General features: G+C 32.1%; 1 protein-coding gene, 1 long non-coding RNA gene and 1 pseudogene across 3 annotated transcripts; 2 read left to right on the top strand and 1 right to left on the bottom strand.

The window, feature by feature from the left end:
- Positions 1-1,863: 1,863 nt before the first annotated feature.
- On the top strand, positions 1,864-4,951 carry LOC145167786 (uncharacterized). Its single transcript, XR_013741431.1, has 8 exons — positions 1,864-2,748; positions 2,952-3,108; positions 3,245-3,409; positions 3,527-3,655; positions 3,782-3,857; positions 4,085-4,206; positions 4,283-4,406; positions 4,767-4,951. It is a non-coding gene; the product is annotated as an uncharacterized LOC145167786 (long non-coding RNA).
- A 3,528-nt stretch (positions 4,952-8,479) lies between these two features.
- On the top strand, positions 8,480-10,397 carry LOC145167785 (uncharacterized; annotated as a pseudogene). Its single transcript, XR_013741430.1, has 6 exons — positions 8,480-8,564; positions 8,990-9,489; positions 9,578-9,666; positions 9,748-9,827; positions 9,920-10,015; positions 10,099-10,397. The product of XR_013741430.1 is annotated as an uncharacterized LOC145167785 (transcript).
- Positions 10,398-11,398: 1,001 nt separating this feature from the next.
- LOC145167784 (uncharacterized) lies at positions 11,399-15,850 on the bottom strand. Its single transcript, XM_079087036.1, has 3 exons — positions 15,467-15,850; positions 13,717-13,946; positions 11,399-11,777 (listed from the first exon to the last, which is right to left on the bottom strand). The coding sequence occupies exons 1-3, from the start codon at positions 15,828-15,830 to the stop codon at positions 11,499-11,501; spliced, it is 873 nt and encodes a 290-aa protein (XP_078943162.1). The 5' UTR covers positions 15,831-15,850; the 3' UTR covers positions 11,399-11,498.
- Positions 15,851-17,597: the final 1,747 nt, after the last annotated feature.

Below are 17,597 nucleotides of genomic sequence, written 5' to 3'. Positions count from 1 at the left end.
TCAGACATGCTTATGAACTCACCAACATTTTTATGTTGACCTTTTTAAATTGACTTGTATTCTCAGGAAACCGTTGAAGCAGGTTGGGCTGAACAAACTAATGGATGTTTTGTCATATTTTGTTTCATCAGACTTTAAATATTTTGGCATGTAATATTCAAACACGATACTCGATGTAAACAATGATTGTTGTTATATTACATGTGTGTTGATGATGATGTTATGTTTCAATTATATACTTTGTGATGATACTACAATAATGAAGTCACGCGCAAGCCCTTGGACGTTTCCGCCGTCTGGTTCGGGGGTGTGACATTTACTAATTGTACCTTTTACAAATATCCTAATATCTTATAATTTTTATCTTACTTTATAATTTTTCATAACTATGTTATTTTCAAGATTGACTGTCTTAATAGTTTTTTTTTCAGTCTATTCAATTTTATATTTCATGGTACAACATCATCGTTTGTATGTATTCTGAAATTTCACTTTAAAAATGCTTAATGTTTACACCTTGATATTAAATTTTTTTAATAAACTCGTGTAATAATTATGGAATATATATCTCATTTTAATTAACATTTACTTCCTTCATTAAATCAAATTCCTCATTAAACGGATATATTTTTGGAAAGTAATAATCATAATGGGGCAGCATTATCTAATACGTAAATGCTTGATATACTTTTGGAGGAAAAAAATCAGGATAATTAAAAAAAATTATATAAAGAAAATACAAATTTAAATTTGGTGAAATGATGGATGAAATTACTGGCGAAATTTATTTTGGAGGAAGTTGTATTTTGTAAGGTATAATAATATTACAAAATTCGAAATATGTATATTTGTTGTGTAAATTTATAAATTTTATTGTTACTATATAAAGATAAAAAAGTAGGTTGGTATGATATACAAAAACATAATAATTTCAATGATATTTTAAAATCATGCCAAAATTAACCGGATTCTTATAACATAAAAATAAAAAAAAATTATAATCATCTCTAATATATAAAAGTAACATTTTCGTAATTAATGTCAGTTCCTAAGATAGTTTATTTCTGTTTTGTTAAAGGTACATAATATCTTTTTCTGTTTATTTGAAAAGTTTCAGAAAAGTAGTTAACTGATTTCATGTAATTTGTGACAAAGAAAATCGAAATATATGAATACATATATTTGATATAGGAACAAAAAAATAATCGAAAAAAATATAAAAAACGAAAGAAGGTACTGACCTTCTAGTACACAAGAGCGAATGTTTGAAGCAGAGAATGATGATGTAAGTTATAAGCGATAAGAATGATGTTGTAGGAGAAGGTTTGAAGAAAAGAAATGATCGAAAATAAGTGTGAGTCGCGGATTCAAGGATGAATCGTATATGTATGTGATAATTTGAATATGATTTTTTGGTATTAATGATTTCCTAATAAAAATAGATTTTATATTAATGGTTTACTAATATAAACGGATTTATATTAATGGTTGATATTAATGCCTTGATTGAAATGATTTGTTAGTAATATGCTTTTAAAATTGATCATATTAAAATAACCGAAAATTCAAGATTGAAAATATGAAAAGCTTTTATTATATATAGATATTAAAGATGGACAGTAAAGTTACTAAGGAGTTTGACAAAATTGGTCATCTGTTTATTTGTGTATATTCAATTCTGTAAGCTGTTGGTTTTTTTGACAATTATGGTCCACGTCTTTACCTGTTTGTATATGTTCACCTTTCTTTTATTGGCTTTTCATAATACATCCTGGTCAAGGGGAATTTACTGTATTTATTTATTAATTAATTGTTTTATAAATAGCTTTTTACGTGGCTTGAAATTAAAGCAGGACCGATTATCACCGCCCTTCTCTTCCAATCACCTGCTAAGAGAAGCCACATGTTCTCCTCAGATGTTGCCACCATGTATAGCACTTCAGGATCTAAATCCCCCACCGCCATTTTTGTTCTGATAATTTCCTCTTCTCTGTTGCAAGTCACCGCTTCCATCACCTTAGAGAAGCTTCTTTCTTCCACCGCCAGAAGTTTTAGAGTTACCGACTCGATTCCGACTCCTTGCGACTTCCTTTACCATTCACCACACTATAACCTACCGCTTCCTTAAGCAATCAGCAAGCTACAGTGGCGGTGGTGTCTCTTTTTTGTTGTCGATGCTTTCCACTGATTTTTCCAGTTTCTTCACTCGACCTATAGATGCCAGCGATATCTTCTTCGGTCATCTCTATCGCCTTTCCTTGCATCTGTGTTTCTATTTGTTAGCTATGCACCTCCGCCACCATTCCATTCTCCGACCTTCAACCAGTTCACCGAGGGTATCGAAGGCACTAGCAACTACGTTGGTGGAATTGAAAGGATGTTAACCAATTTCCAAAATCTCAACACTCCATTGTTGGATCCATCTCATTAAGCTTCCATTCGTCAATTAACTTTCTGTATGAAGCCATCGCCGGTAAGATTTTCCACCTGAAGGGTCGATTCATAGAAGGTTGTCGCTTCTTCCCTATTTTTCTTGAGTTTTCATCTATGATCCTTGATTTTCAGTTGTTGATTCCTTCAATCAGGTGAATCTTCTCTATGGCAGCTTAGTTGAGTTCTGTACACCACAGATTTGGCCGACTGTTTTTTTTTTTTTTTAGTATTTTCATTATATCTCCACATATGATGCTTTATGATGTTGAAGTAGATGAACGACAAACTGTCTGAGAATCAATTTTTTTGCCCAAGGTAATATCACATTTTTCTTGAATTTCTTTGGTTTCTTGCGCACAAGCTGTTTGATGTATTGTCTGTATGTGTATTCTAATGCAACTGTCATATGAACGCCATGAAAGAAACTCCCAAATAGATTTCACATGTTACTACATTGTAGAAATTGCACAAACTCACTCTTCCTAACTGTCTCCGTGTTGCCACCGACTCTAATCTAGCCTCCCAGAAGGCTATCGTTGGGGTATGGATTGATGCAGGGTCGTAATTTGAGACGGAAGAGAACAATGGTGTTGCTCAGATATATTGCAGAACTCGACTTTTGATGAAACATTGATCAATCGTCAGCGTGGTGTTATTCTACGAAAGATGGAAGAGGTTTGTGTGTTTGCATTCTTATTTGCCTTGATTCATTTTGGTTTGTAGGCTAAGATTAGAATCAGCACTCAGTTCCAACTACAGCTATAGGATAATCATGTATCAGCTGTTTTACTGAATGTATATGTTATTTCAGGTTAGAGCACAAACCGAAGAAGTAATCTTTGATCATTTGCATTCTACTGCTTTCCAATACACCCCCCTTGGAAAGACCATTCTTGGACCTGCTGAAAACATCCGGAAGATAACAAAGAAAGATATTTAAGATTGCATTTCAACCCACTATGAAGCTCACAGAATGGTATCCAACTCAAACATTAATCTTTCTACAAACCATTTTAGTATAGTTGGGCTGTCAAGTTATTAATATAGTATGATGTAAAAATATAAGTTTCTACTCTTTTTATCTGTCACACAGGTAATTTTAGCTTCTGGGGCTGTTAAACATGTGAAGCGATCGAGGAGCGACACATGATTTGGGAGTATATGCTGAAGCTGACATACCTTAAAGATAGACAAAGACCGAACTTTCTTAGATGGAGAAGAAGTAAGTATATAGTTTACAAGTTTCTAATGATTAGTTTTCACAAGCCTTATGTTTTTTTAATTTTAACTGACCTAAAATCGTAAATATGTGAAAACTAACCTTTCTTTTTTGTTTTTTGTATTTCAGCAGATGTGAAAATGATTCTGACATTAAAATAGGCCATTTAAAACAATTCGATTGAAAAGGTCAATTATTGTTAAAGGTGTGGACTTTGTTGTTGCACTTACACATTTGAACTGGTAGACATTAAAAACTAAATATTTTAAAAATTATATCGTCTTGGATTCAATAACATCAGGACCAATATTTTATTTTTCACGTTTTCTTATCAACATGTATTTTATTTTTTATGTTCCTTTTCACACGTCTGCAATTTGTTTTTGTTGTCTATTCTAAATCTGTGATTTAATACAAAATGCTTATCAACAGTTGTTGGCTGCAAAGAATTAATGACACAATCATGGAGATGAGGTACCATAACAAGAGTACAATACATGGTCTTAAAGACATGAGGAACCAAGACTTACAACCGATGATTGCAAACAGGGAATGTATGTCTATTTGGATTTTCATATCAGCAATGATGAAATGCAGTTACTCAAATGATAATGAAAATAGATTTTATAGGAACAAAAAAAATCACTGGTGGTAAATAAAGTACTTGGAGCTGATGTCACAAATGTTCAAAAAGTTACACTTGCCGAGTATAACCGGCTGTCTCTAGCAGCGGTCAGCAAAACAAAAAGCTCAGGTAAACACTTAATAAGCAATGACATCACCGAACTACTGATATTATCAAGTCACTCATTTTGATTCTTCTTTAGTGGAATAATATGGTAAATGTGTTATTTTGTTCAGACCAAGCATTTTTTTACTTTTTTTTTGTTGGGAGATAAGCTTTTATCATATATAATTTATTTCGTAGTAATTTGCAAGGAAAGCCAATGGAAACACCCATTATGTGTATAATATCTCTATTGAAAAATTTGAAATAATTGTCACATGTGAGCACATTATTAAATTTTAATTTATTTTCATCGTCTTTTTTGGTTACTAAATCCGTAGTAATACACCTGTGCAGAGTTGAAACTAACATTCATTATGTTTGCAGTTTTAATTTTGGATTTATGTTTTAATTGAACTGGGGATCTAATTCAAATTACAATTGACCACATCGACCCTCTCTGCAGCCGGGTAAGTAATTAGTAACTGCACTTCACGTCTATTTTGTTTTATAGATTTACGGTTACCAATTTTGGTTTATATTGTTTTCGGTTTTCAAATCCCCTGTTCACGATGTAGGTATTTTATGTTCAGTACTTCAAGGAACTAAAAGTGTCGTGGCCAACGACAAAATGATCATTTTGCATGTGAAATAGCTTAAAAACTTATACTTTTCAAGAAAGGTAAAAACTCTTCATTTTTCTTACTCAAAGGATCTCAATAACCTTTCTTCAGTAACAAAGGTAAAAAGTAAAAACTCTTCATTGAGATCCTTGCAACATTTTTTGTCCAAAAAGGTTGTTTAAGATGGAGATGGGAGTATATGTTGTGTTTGTTTTCATTTTTAGTCCTCAATTGAGATCCTTGCAACATTTTTGGTCCAAAAAGTAAAAACTCTTCATTTTTCTTACTCAAATAATTTATAAATTCCATTAATCATTACTACATTCAATTCACAGGAGAAGTAGTTGCTGCATTTGAAAAACACTTTGAAGTGTATGAGAATTTCGATATTTACATAAATTCTGCAGGCATTGCAACTTCAGTCCCATTTTACCTGTTGAAGACATCAATACACAACACAAGAGATAGTTGTTGGATTAAATTCTGAATTTATACTTCTTAGAGATAGATTCTGGGGATTGTTGTTTGAAGAGAATGTGATAGCTAAGGTCGAAAATCATAAGCCTATCTTAATATCCTTCGAAACCATCCATAAGAAGCACCAGATGCCAAAAATGATCATATCCGTTTAGATCCATCCCCGCAACGCGGGGCTCCTCATCTAGTTGGAATTAAATACATCCAATTTCAACGAATGTAAGTTATTGTTTGACGATTGGAAAATATTTATTGGAATTAAATACATTCCATATGGGGAAGATGATGTCAACAATTTGATCTAAGGGTGGAAAAAATAAGATTGAAATACAATTAATGGTCCAAATTATTTAAGATGATGTCATAAGGTTTCTCTTTTAATAATATTTAGAGATATCATATTTTTCTATATTGTGATCTTTAAAATATTTTGTGACATACAGTCACATTTTACCAAAATACGGTCCTACTCTAGAGCCACCCGAATAGATGGTCCTACTCTAGAGCCACAACCAAACAATGAACGGGGAAGAGAGCCTAGACCAAGAGTTCTCTGGCTATCCTATATGACCACCGACAGTCCCTAAGGGCACTCCATAGATGATAACCAGCAAGCACATATAACATACATTTCTACGGGTTATTACCACAAAGCAACATACTCAATACCAGGAAACAGATCTAACATATCACTATAGCATAGCAGCATACTAAATATCAACAATCCAATGAATGCATGGCCGTATATACTCAGAGGTGAGATAGTCACTCGGACAGGTGATCCTACTCTAGAACCACAACCAAACAAGGAACATGTAAGAGGTCTTATATCAAGAGTCCTCGGTCTATCCTACATGGCTATATATACAGTTCCTATGGCATCCCTCTACTAGCAGATAACCAAAACTAATGGGCCGACATTGGTGCCTTCGACCCACGGCCGCATGGGCGGCGACGGACGTCGGCTGGAGCTGAAACGGAATAGAAAAGAAAACAGGAAGGAGAAGCGGTTCTAAGCAGCCACGACCTCTGATCTCGATGCTAAGCCTCAAGTCACCCACGATCTTGCCGGAAGGGACAGCAGCAAAAGCAGTTAAGCGATGGCTGCTTGACGGTTAGGTGCAACAACAAAGAGGTACGACGGCTACACAACTGACAGATGAGGAGGAACAAGGGCGGCGGCTGGAAATAATCTTTAGGGTTAGGGTTTTCCGGGTAAGTATGCAACGAGAGGAAAGGGAGGGGTGACGGGTCTTAACCCGTCTCCAACTTTAACTTATGACGATTTTTCACTTTCGAACCTTCCCCTTCTAATCCTTTTCAAATCAGATCCACAATTTACCAAACAGACCTGGATTCATGAATTTCTTTACATTTGAAGTCCTAATGTTACAACATAGATCTCAAAACTGGAAATTATATAATTTAACTCCTTATGGATAACACTGATAAATTATTACGGGTTTAGGGCTAAAACAAAATAAAATATAAAATACATCTCACGGTCTTAGAGCTTATTATTTATTTATTTTATTATTTATTTTTTTACTTGTTTTATTTTAAACAGAATGTTACATCTGCGTCTACAATTTTCAGTTTGGATGAGGCGTTTTGATGACTACATCATTCAAAGAGTGTAAACACATTGATTGAATGAAAACATTAGAATCATTATATATACACTTAATTGTGGGGAGCCTTACCTACAGTACCTTTTTGCCTTTTCATACTTTGGCCACCAAACTTTTCTATTTTTGGACTTTTGACACTTTGCTTTTTTTTTTCGTCTGTGACCTTAGTTTCTTCCTGGCTCCCTCGAACCGACTTCCCCTTTTGATTTTAGCGGTTCCACCGCCTTGCTGACCACCGTCTTTATCGTCCAATGAAATCAAGCGGTTTTGTAAAACGTATCGTCAAGAACATCGCCCCTCCGTCTCATCTTCTTTTGTGCATATGGCTGGAGTGTTGCTGTTGATCGGCTTTCAATCCTTTTACCGGCTAATCTTTTATGGGGTGCTGCAATTTTTGAGGTTATTGGAATTGTTGGGTGGAACCGCCTGGAAAATTGGGAATCTTTGGTGGAATCATGACCATGTTGCGCACATGTTTTCTTCCTGTTGTGTTCGGGTTCTTCAACCTCCATCTTCTTTCCACCTCCTCGCGACAGATTATGGTTGCGCACCCTCCTAAGATGCTACGACGCCAATAGGTTGACCGGTGGGTATGCTGGGTATTTTCCACCGACCGCCACTACCTATGTTGATGTCTCCTCCACTGCCTCACTCTGCCTACTCTTCTTCTCACCGCTTTGTTCTTATTTTCTTCCACCGACTCAGGTTCCATCTCTCCTCGATTACAAGTCATCCACATCTTCTTTTGCTTGCTTATGCTTGAAATCATAACCAAAAGGCTTCAGGTTCTTCTGTCTCTTTATTTACGACATTTTTTTCCTTGATTTGGTCATCTGTGTGTTAAAGTCTATTTGGGTTGGTTATAGATTAAGATTACAGAACTTATTTCACCACAGGAGCTTCAGGTTCTTCTGTTTATTGACGTACTCAAGAACTGGCCTAAGAGGAGTACTCAAACTTATTGTGGTGACAGATGGTGAACGTATCTTGGGACTTGGAGATCTTGTGTGTCAGGTAACATAAGAAAAAATTTCTTTTCTTGATGATACTTTCAATTGTCTCTATTAATCGTTTTCAAAGTATGATTTTGATTTAATTTTTTATGATCCATTTGACTTCTTATTCAAGATAAGATTTCCATTTCCCCAAATATTTTTGTATACACCGATTTTAGGTGGTTTGTCTATTTGATTCTGCCTTTTTTATCGTTTTCCCCAAGGTATTCTTCTGGGTACATGGAATTTTTTATTTTTGTTATGATGAGAGTAAAGGGGTTTTTTTATGATGAATGAAAATTTCCATCTATTCCCGTATAGCTATTACTAGACTGTTTATAAGGACTAGGGTTTACATTTCAAAGAATTTGCAAATGCAGAGTATCAACCCATGTTTTAGCGACGTTAATTAGCTATCTGCCAATTACTTTTCTCCACAACTTGGATTACGCGTATCAGGTAATTATGATAATTCCTATTTCTTAATCGAATTTTGTTTTATCATTGTGTTCTTGAATTTATGTGAATTGTCTTGGGTAAGTGGTATGAATAGAAGACTTATCCCGAGTAGAGACTCTATTTAACTTCAAATTTATATGACGACGATCAAATTTTTAGGATCGTAAGAACTTAGGATAATTGTCTGAGCATTTTCATCATCAACAAATGTTGAAGATTACTCATGGGGTTTATAAAGTGCTGCATAAGTTCTCAGCTTTCTAGTGAGTGGGAAAATTGAATATGATTAGGATTTGCTGACTTTTGCAATCAAAATAAACTACTTATTAAACATAATTCTACACTTATCCAACTATTGAGTTTAAATCAAAATTTTATCTTATTCTTATGGGTGTAATATGCTTTTTTTTTCTTCTGATGAACAGGCAGACATGCACGTAGCCTCCAGTTATGGCATGTACCATATGATAGAAAAAGATTTTCCCTTAAGACCATGAATTCGGAACTTTACAAAAGACATTTTGTAATTTCGACAAAACATTTTCATTCAAGTGCATGCCACAATTCACCAATGTTCACATACAATCAGCCCAAAATAAGCCATATGAGAATCCATTCAGCATCTGCAGAGTCTCTAAGTCATGAACAAATCGAGCAAAATTCTGAACACGAGTTTGAAGTTAGTTCATATAATCCTGAGAAATCACAACAAAAACCAAAATATGAAAACAGATTCCTTATTTTTGCACGCGTAGGTTCGGTCATCAATAATGCTGCTGAATCATTTTTCAAGAGTGAGATAAGGAGATTATTTGTTACTGCTGCATTACTTGTAATTAGTCGTGTAGGATATTTTATTCCTCTTCCTGGTTTTGATAGAAGATTGGTACCAGAGAATTACCTTAGTTTTGTCTCGGTTCAGTTGGTATGTTAATGATATTTTAATTTCAATCATCATTATCTTTTCTTTTCATTTCTTATTGTACTTATAATTTCATTGTCTTAAATGACAGAGGAGCTTGGTGAGCTGGCACCAGAACTTAAGCTTTCCCTATTCCAACTTGGAATCAATCCCCAAATTGCAGCATCTATTGTTATGCAGGTTGATTGTGATTCTTGATTTTATAGAAATTGAATTTGATTTCATATATTTAAGCTAATTATAGAGTGATTATGGGATCAGGTACTTTGATATGTTCTTCCTTCATTGGTCAAGCTACGGAAAGAAGGGTTGGATGCTAACAAGAAAATAAAGGGTTATATGTATGTTTACTCACATTCTCTTAAAAATAGTTCTATACTTTTATACTATTATAGAAGGTTGATAATCCCATGTTTTTCTTACTTTATTCTAGATGGTGGATGTCGTTTGGGTTTGCAATTGTAGAGGCATTGATAATTTCTTATTTTTCACTTTCATATTTGATTTATGCAGCAAATGCGAGTCAAAGGTAATTTCTAATATTGATTTACACACCTTGGAATTTGATATTTATTAAATAAACAGGTCTGATATTTTACTTTCATATTGAAGCACATCATGTTGACAACAATTTGTTGGTCTCTGGTGCAATGACTACAACTTGGATCTGTGACAAAATATCAGACTCTGATATGTGAAGGCAGGGTTGTCTAAATTTTACCATTGGTGTTACAAAAGCAACTGAAGAGGGTGGCTGAAAGCCTTCTTTGGTTTATGTGTTACTTTGATATGGATGAAGTTTGACTTGATTGAATGATTTGTTTCTTAGCTGAAACATTTTTCATGTATATCGTATGTCTTGTATTGTATTGTATTGTATTATAAAAAATAAAATCATCTCATTTGTTGCATTTGATGGTGTCATGTGACAAAACTACTACTACAAAGTATCAGGTTGACCATAGCAACAATTTGAGAAGGTATGGAGAGGAGAAAGACCTGAATGCATGGCAGTTACATGCGGAACCTATGTTGCAAGCATGACCAACTTAACAATCTGTTTTAAATACTTAATCAATAACATTTTTTACAATGGAATACCTTCTAACCCCCGCGTTGCGGGGGGAAACTTTTCTAGTTAACTATTATTTGTGTAAGCCATTTACTTAATACGAGACCGTTGGGTTGCTTTAAGGACCATCTTCTGTTTAAATTGATTTTCCTTACCCCCTTTAAGTTAATCCGTTCTACCCGTTTCTATATCATCTTCATCTTTGTTTTGTATCCCTCTCGCTCTATCTCTGTCGTTTCATCCCTCTTTCATTATGTCAACTAACACAATTCCCAATAAAGATTATAAGCACAATGTGGTTTTGTTTTCGAAATCGTGTAATGAAAAACTGATGAATTACACCAGGTTGATGATAGATAACAGAGATTACTTCAATCCAACCAACATAGCAAATGGGAACAAATTGAGGCAATGAATGATAAAACACCCTCGAAAGTCATGAGATTTGCAATAGAATTCTATTCCGAATAAAAGTCTACCTACTATGCTCTTATTAGCCTATTGAAGACATTCTAGGATGTTTTGAAGAAGAAAAATAAACATTTGCATATGTTTATTTCTTTTTTTTTTAAATAATGTAATGTTTTAATATATATTTAACTTTTGTCTTTAAATATAAATATATAAAATATGTTGTTTTATGTCAAAGAAGTATGTCATAGATATTTATGTTTCTTATTTTCAAGCTCAATATCCTCGCGGGTGTGTTCACATGGGACTACCATAAACACCACATGTCTAATTATAAGCAGTAAACACTCAATGCCGACAAAACCATTTATATCATGTCTTAAGGGTTTTTTGTAAAAAAAGATGGTAGTTTTTACGGTCTCAAACAAATGAAAAGTGATAATGAGAACATTAAAAATAGTTTGTTGCAAAATTATGACATAATCCAACTTAGAACATACATTTTACAAGAGTTGGGAAAAATGTTAATTTAAAGTGATGAGAAAATAGGAATTGTTGCCAAGCTGGTACCAGCATCCGCAATAAAACAACTTCCTGTAACATATAACGAAGAATCATGGATCAAATATCGTGCAAGAGATGTCAAGGCTGGATTAATCGTGCCAAGGGTTTTCAAAGGAATTGTCTTCAAAACCACATTGTTGAACCATGTCTTATCTACTAGTCCTTCGGTGATCTCAGTTCTGAAAATTCCAGGGTTTATGCAGTTCACTCTTATGTTGTCGGTTCCCAATTCCATTGCCATCACCTGTTGTCATTATATCTTTTGGTTAAATATATATATATATATATATATATATATATATATATATATATATATATATATATATATTTATTCATGCTACTAAGTTTTTGTTTCTCCTAAGTATTGCAACAAATTGAGATTTTAGATGATAGATGCAATCATGTTTTATTATAGGACTATCATATGAAAATTTAAAACTTCAAAGAGATTCTTTATAGACCCGACATCGGCACTTATTTATGCATACACTGCCATAAAACGGACTTTTTTTTGTGAATTAACGACATATTACAATATGCGGCAAATCTATCGTAAAGTTTTATGATATCAGTAACATATTAACAATGACATTTAATATTATTTAAATCTACCATTAATTTGTCTTTAAAATAATATCTTTTATCGCTAGTTCGTCTCTAAAATTAAGTTTCTAAAATAATTTTTTAATTCATCAACAACTTTTGAAATAATCTAAATACTCACATCCGTCATTTTATCCAAATCCGTGACAGATTTTCCATGGAATTAAATGAATTTTTATCTATTTTTTTTATTTTGATTGGCCATACATGATAGAATTTAAATACATCGTTCATACAACAAAAAATTGTTTATTATTATATTAAATTTTCGAGAAAAGTGATAATTTATTCATCGTATTTCATGTAGATGCACTATATTTGATTTTTAAATTGAAGTTCTTTATTTTCTGTATTGTTTTGGTTTCTTAATTTGAAAGTATTCTATTTGTATTTGTGTTTTGTGAAGGGGACCCTAGTTAAACATCATTTTAAGTGCCTCCATGAAAGGTTTAGCACTAAAAAGGATGAACAACACATACAGGTTTTCCGATGTTTGCATTTTTACACATACAAACACTCAATTGTTTCATATTTAGTAGTAGTGCTTAGATATATCACACTGACATACGTATATGTGGAATGTGCAAAATTAGTAAGAAAAAAGGAAGGTCTTTAGTGTTTACATTGTGGCGTAAGGTAAAGCGACAACAACAGGGGCGGACGCAGGATTTCACAGTAGGGGTTGCAGGGTAGTAGAAAAAATAAAATTTTCAAAAATTTTCGAAATTTTTTTCACTGCGACCGGAAAAGTCTGGGGTTGTCGGTGCCATCATTGACCCCCTAAGTCCGCCCCCGGACAACAAGATTGTTTGAATTTAAAAGAAAAACGAAGGATTGTTATGTTTCGTATTAATCCATCACTGATTTTGATAAAATTAGGAACATATTCAACACAATCATTAAAACCACTCGATAATTTGATCAAACTCTAACGATTACGACTAGAGCTGTAAACGAACTGAACGTTCAGTGAACTGTTCGTGAACCGTTCGACAGGAAGTTCGTTTATGCTCGTTTATTTAATAAATGAATGAACATGAACACAAATTCTCGTTCGTTTATTTAAACGAACGAACATGAACAATGGTCTCGTTTGTTCAATTATGTTCGTGAACGTTCGTTTATGTTGTTTACTTATGTTTGTTCATATAAGTTGATTTTATGTTCATATATGTTTAATTGTGTTTGATTATATTATTATATTAGATGTTCATTTATGTTCAATTATGTTTGTTTATCTTTGTTTGTTTATGTTTGTTCGTTTAGCATGTTCACGAACATAAACAAGCGAACATGAACAATGTGATTTGTTAAACGAACGAACATGAACAATAAATCTTGTTCGTTTATCCGTTCGTGTTCGTTCATTTGTTCGGCTACCTTAAACGAACGAACATGAACAAGCTGCGTTCATGTTCGTTTGGTTCGTTTTACGACTGTAAATTTCTTTTTAGATTTTTGATTGTTTTGATCGCATATTAATTTTGTTTTGTAACCATATCATTCATACAATAACAAATTATAATCATGACACGTGTAACAAATGCAGTCTACAAGATGTGATGAAATTGTAATATTACCTTTGTCATGGTATTAACGGCTGCCTTTGAAGACGCATATGCCACTCCTCCGGGCAGAAAAACACGATTAGTACCCGCAATCGATGATATGTTGATCACTGAACCACCACATTTAGCATCACGCATGTACTTACAAACATGCTTTGCCACCAACCATGACCCTGTTAGGTTTGTCCTATAGATATAGTTCCATTTTTCCTCTTCAAATTCCAGTGGGTTACGAGGTTCACCTACATGTATAATCGATGGCCATTCGATAAATAACTATATAACTACCATAGTTTAAGATCTTACGTAAAGGTAGGGGTTGCATTTTACAGTTAACAATTTACATCTCAATTAATGCTTTTAAATTACACAAATTATGAAAACTTTGTGCGAATTTAGTTACAAAATGTTTCATTTTAACATGTATGTTTTTTTTTTATCAATTTATGTAACAGGCAAGCATGAGCAATTCTTGTCAAATCGATTAAACACGTCACATGTAAAAAAAAGAATCACCTTCTGAATATTCTAATAAAATATTTTTTATACAAATATATATGTAATTTAATATTGAAATATTACAATGAACAATATTTTAAAATTATAACAATACATATAAAATATTACTAATAACGTTTATTATGAAGACTATTCCATTATATTTCAGTAGAAAAATGATTTATTTTTTATTTCTATTATTTTGGATATTAAAAAATAACAAATAAAGCATTTATCATTTATCTCTTGACACGTGTTACGTGTTGTATGTGTTATATTTACATGTGAATAAAACATGTATAAAAGTTTTGTTATAATTTATTTGTTACTCATATGTGAATAATTAGTAAATCCACTTTTCAAAACATTTCATATGTTATTAAGATACATATTATTAAGTTATTTACATCTCAATGATAATATTACTCACATGTATGATACTAAAACTTTAATAAAAATTAAGCACATATTTAATTCATATTTGTATAACAATTGTATTGTAATAAAAATATGATACATACTTTATTCATATATATGATAAGAGTTGATAATTAATAGATATAAAATTTGTATCTTATATGAAAAAAAATATGTTTATATGAAAAAAAAATTATATCAATATAGATGTATATCTATACAAAATAAAAAAATCAAGAATTATGATCTACTTGAAATGTTTCAATAATAACACATACTAATTTCTCTCTCTCTCTCTCTCTCTCTCTCTCTCTCTCTCTATATATATATATATATATATATATATATATATATATATATATATATTCTATGAATTATTAAAATAGGTTACATCATACTATTCTATTCAGTTGGTATCAATGATTAAATATTATAATATATTTTGAGTTAAACAAGTTTTATTAGATTAATATGGTATAAGATTAAAATATTATTTTGAACCACGTGAAAGATAACTCACTTATAATAGATTAAAAATTAAAGATCGAAAATTCAAAAAAAAAAAATGAAGATTAAATATTAAAAATTTGTAGATAAATATATAGATTAAATATATTAAAAAACATAATATTAAAATTTAAAGACTAAAAAAAATTATGTTAATTAGTGTTTGATCAAAATATTATTTTATCTCGTTACTTTTCCGTTGTAATCCACCATTAGTCAGTTTATCTTCATCATGTATTTGTTAAAGGTAGTTTACAATTGCGTTTAGTTTTTCAAATCATTACTAATAATAGTGAAATGATATATAAACACTCTAACCAAATAGTATCTAGAAACTAACCTGAGATTCCAGCATTGTTTATCAAAGAATCAATACGCCCAAATGCGTCCCATGCCTTTTTTACTGCCGCCTTGATGGTGGCCTCATCCGCACTGACATCCAGCTGCACTGCAAAAGCCCGAATGGGTACTGCTTCAGGTACAGATTGAGATTCAGATCCAGAAGAAATGTCCATTCTATTGATTTCATCACACAGGGATTTGAGTAAATCAATCCGCCGAGCAGAAGCGATTATCTTGCAACCAGCTCTAGCTAAATCAAGACAGAATTCTTTGCCAATTCCAGATGATGCTCCGGTCACGAACACCACCTTTCCGGTCAGATCGTGCCATGGCTCTAGTATACTTTCAACTTGGCTTGTCATTTTTTTTATTGGTTGATTAATGTGAAAGTTTTAAAGTTGATTTATAGAGATGGAGAGCTGGAATTATTATACGCCAAGTGGGCGTAGTTTAACTTTACTTAAATATGTGGGCCCAAAGCCTGCCAATATTGATTAAGTCTATTCATGTACGACATTTTTATGTTAGTTCCACTTTCTTTCGGCAGTATCTTGAGTGGACTGTATTGTGTTTTTACATTATTGTAATTAAAAAAAAATGTTTTAAACTTTTAAGAGTAAATTACACGAATGCTTTGTTACACGTTTCATCTCTAATTTATTTTTTTAATTTGGAAGATACTTAAAGTTTGGTTTTGTTATGTGTTTGGTCTCTGTCTTACTTAAAAATACTATTTTAATTTTTTAATTTATTTAAATAAGATGGGGTAAATAAGGTAAGGTAAGGTGAGGTGGAAGTAAAGTTGGGGTTGGGGGTGTTTATTTAAATAAATTATAAAATCAATAGAAATATAGTATTTTTAGGTAAGACAGGGACCAAACGCGCAACAAAAACAAACAGTAAAAACCTTTCGAGTTAAAAAATAAGTTAGGGGCCAAACGTGCAAATTACCCCAAACCATAGGACCATTCGTGTAATTTACTCAAACTTTAAATAGGAAATTATGTTTATTATAACCCAACAAAATATTAAGTTAAATATTTTAAATATGCTCATTTTTCTTGATTCATATTGATTATTACTTATACTTTTGTATTTATTATTTTCATAGATTATTCGTATATATTTTGATATTTTAATGCTTAACAAATTGTATTATTCCATTTGTAGAGATCAGGGGCAGATTTTGAAAAATAAACTATATGATATAATGGTCAACCTCGCATCGAAAATAATTATATAGTCCCTTTCATAGGTGTTAATAAAATTAATTAAAAATATATCAGTACCAAAAAAATAAGAAAAATGAAATATTTGACAATTATCCTCAACAAATTTTCATGTTTCGGGAACCATTCATTACAAATACCAACCCAAAAGATGATTTTTTTTCAGATACCTATCCATTGCTTAACAAAACTAACCAGTAACCTCCCAAAATATAAAAGAACAAAATTAACAATCTTAATGGAGTAGCCACATCAAGTGAAATAATTGTTTGTGCATCTTTCTCTCGGATATATAAGTCATCGGCCAATACTTACTTTTAACATCAGCACCATGACTTTTTTTAACACGTAATCTTAAACCCTAAACATTAACAGATTCTGATAAACTCAATGGAAGTGATGTTTTCATCCTCGAAGATTTAAGGTCGAGGACTATAAGAATTGAAACAAACACCATACGACGGCTTTTTAATATCTCTTTCTCGCATACGGATGACTTTTAAGTATCATGTATTTACAAAATTAAAACAAAAGATAACATGACTAAAAATATAAAACAAGGATATTAGTGTGATGCATATATTTTAAGTCTAGAATCCTTATATCATCATATTTAGTTATATATTTTAGACGATATCTTGGTATTTCTAGCTATATTTGGTCTTATTTAAAGATAATGGTACTTAATTTGTTTAAATTATGTTTTTTAGCAGCAAAAACATGTTCGAGACAAAAAGGAGCTAAAATGATAAGTTGGAAGCTAAGGAACCGGAACCGACCATCAAAGAAGAAAAACGTACAAAAAGTACCTACCATGATCTAATGTGGTATGTATTTTTATTAAAGCTGCATTTTATAATATATACAAACTAATATCATAAATAAATTGTTTTTCAAAAA

This window comes from Lactuca virosa, chromosome 3, assembly GCF_052849685.1.
Source record: "Lactuca virosa cultivar CGN04683 chromosome 3, Lactuca_virosa_CGN04683_v6, whole genome shotgun sequence".
Taxonomy (NCBI): domain Eukaryota; kingdom Viridiplantae; phylum Streptophyta; class Magnoliopsida; order Asterales; family Asteraceae; genus Lactuca; species Lactuca virosa.
The sequence above is the reverse complement of the archived record's forward strand: the minus strand, read 5'-3'. Positions and strand labels throughout refer to the sequence as shown.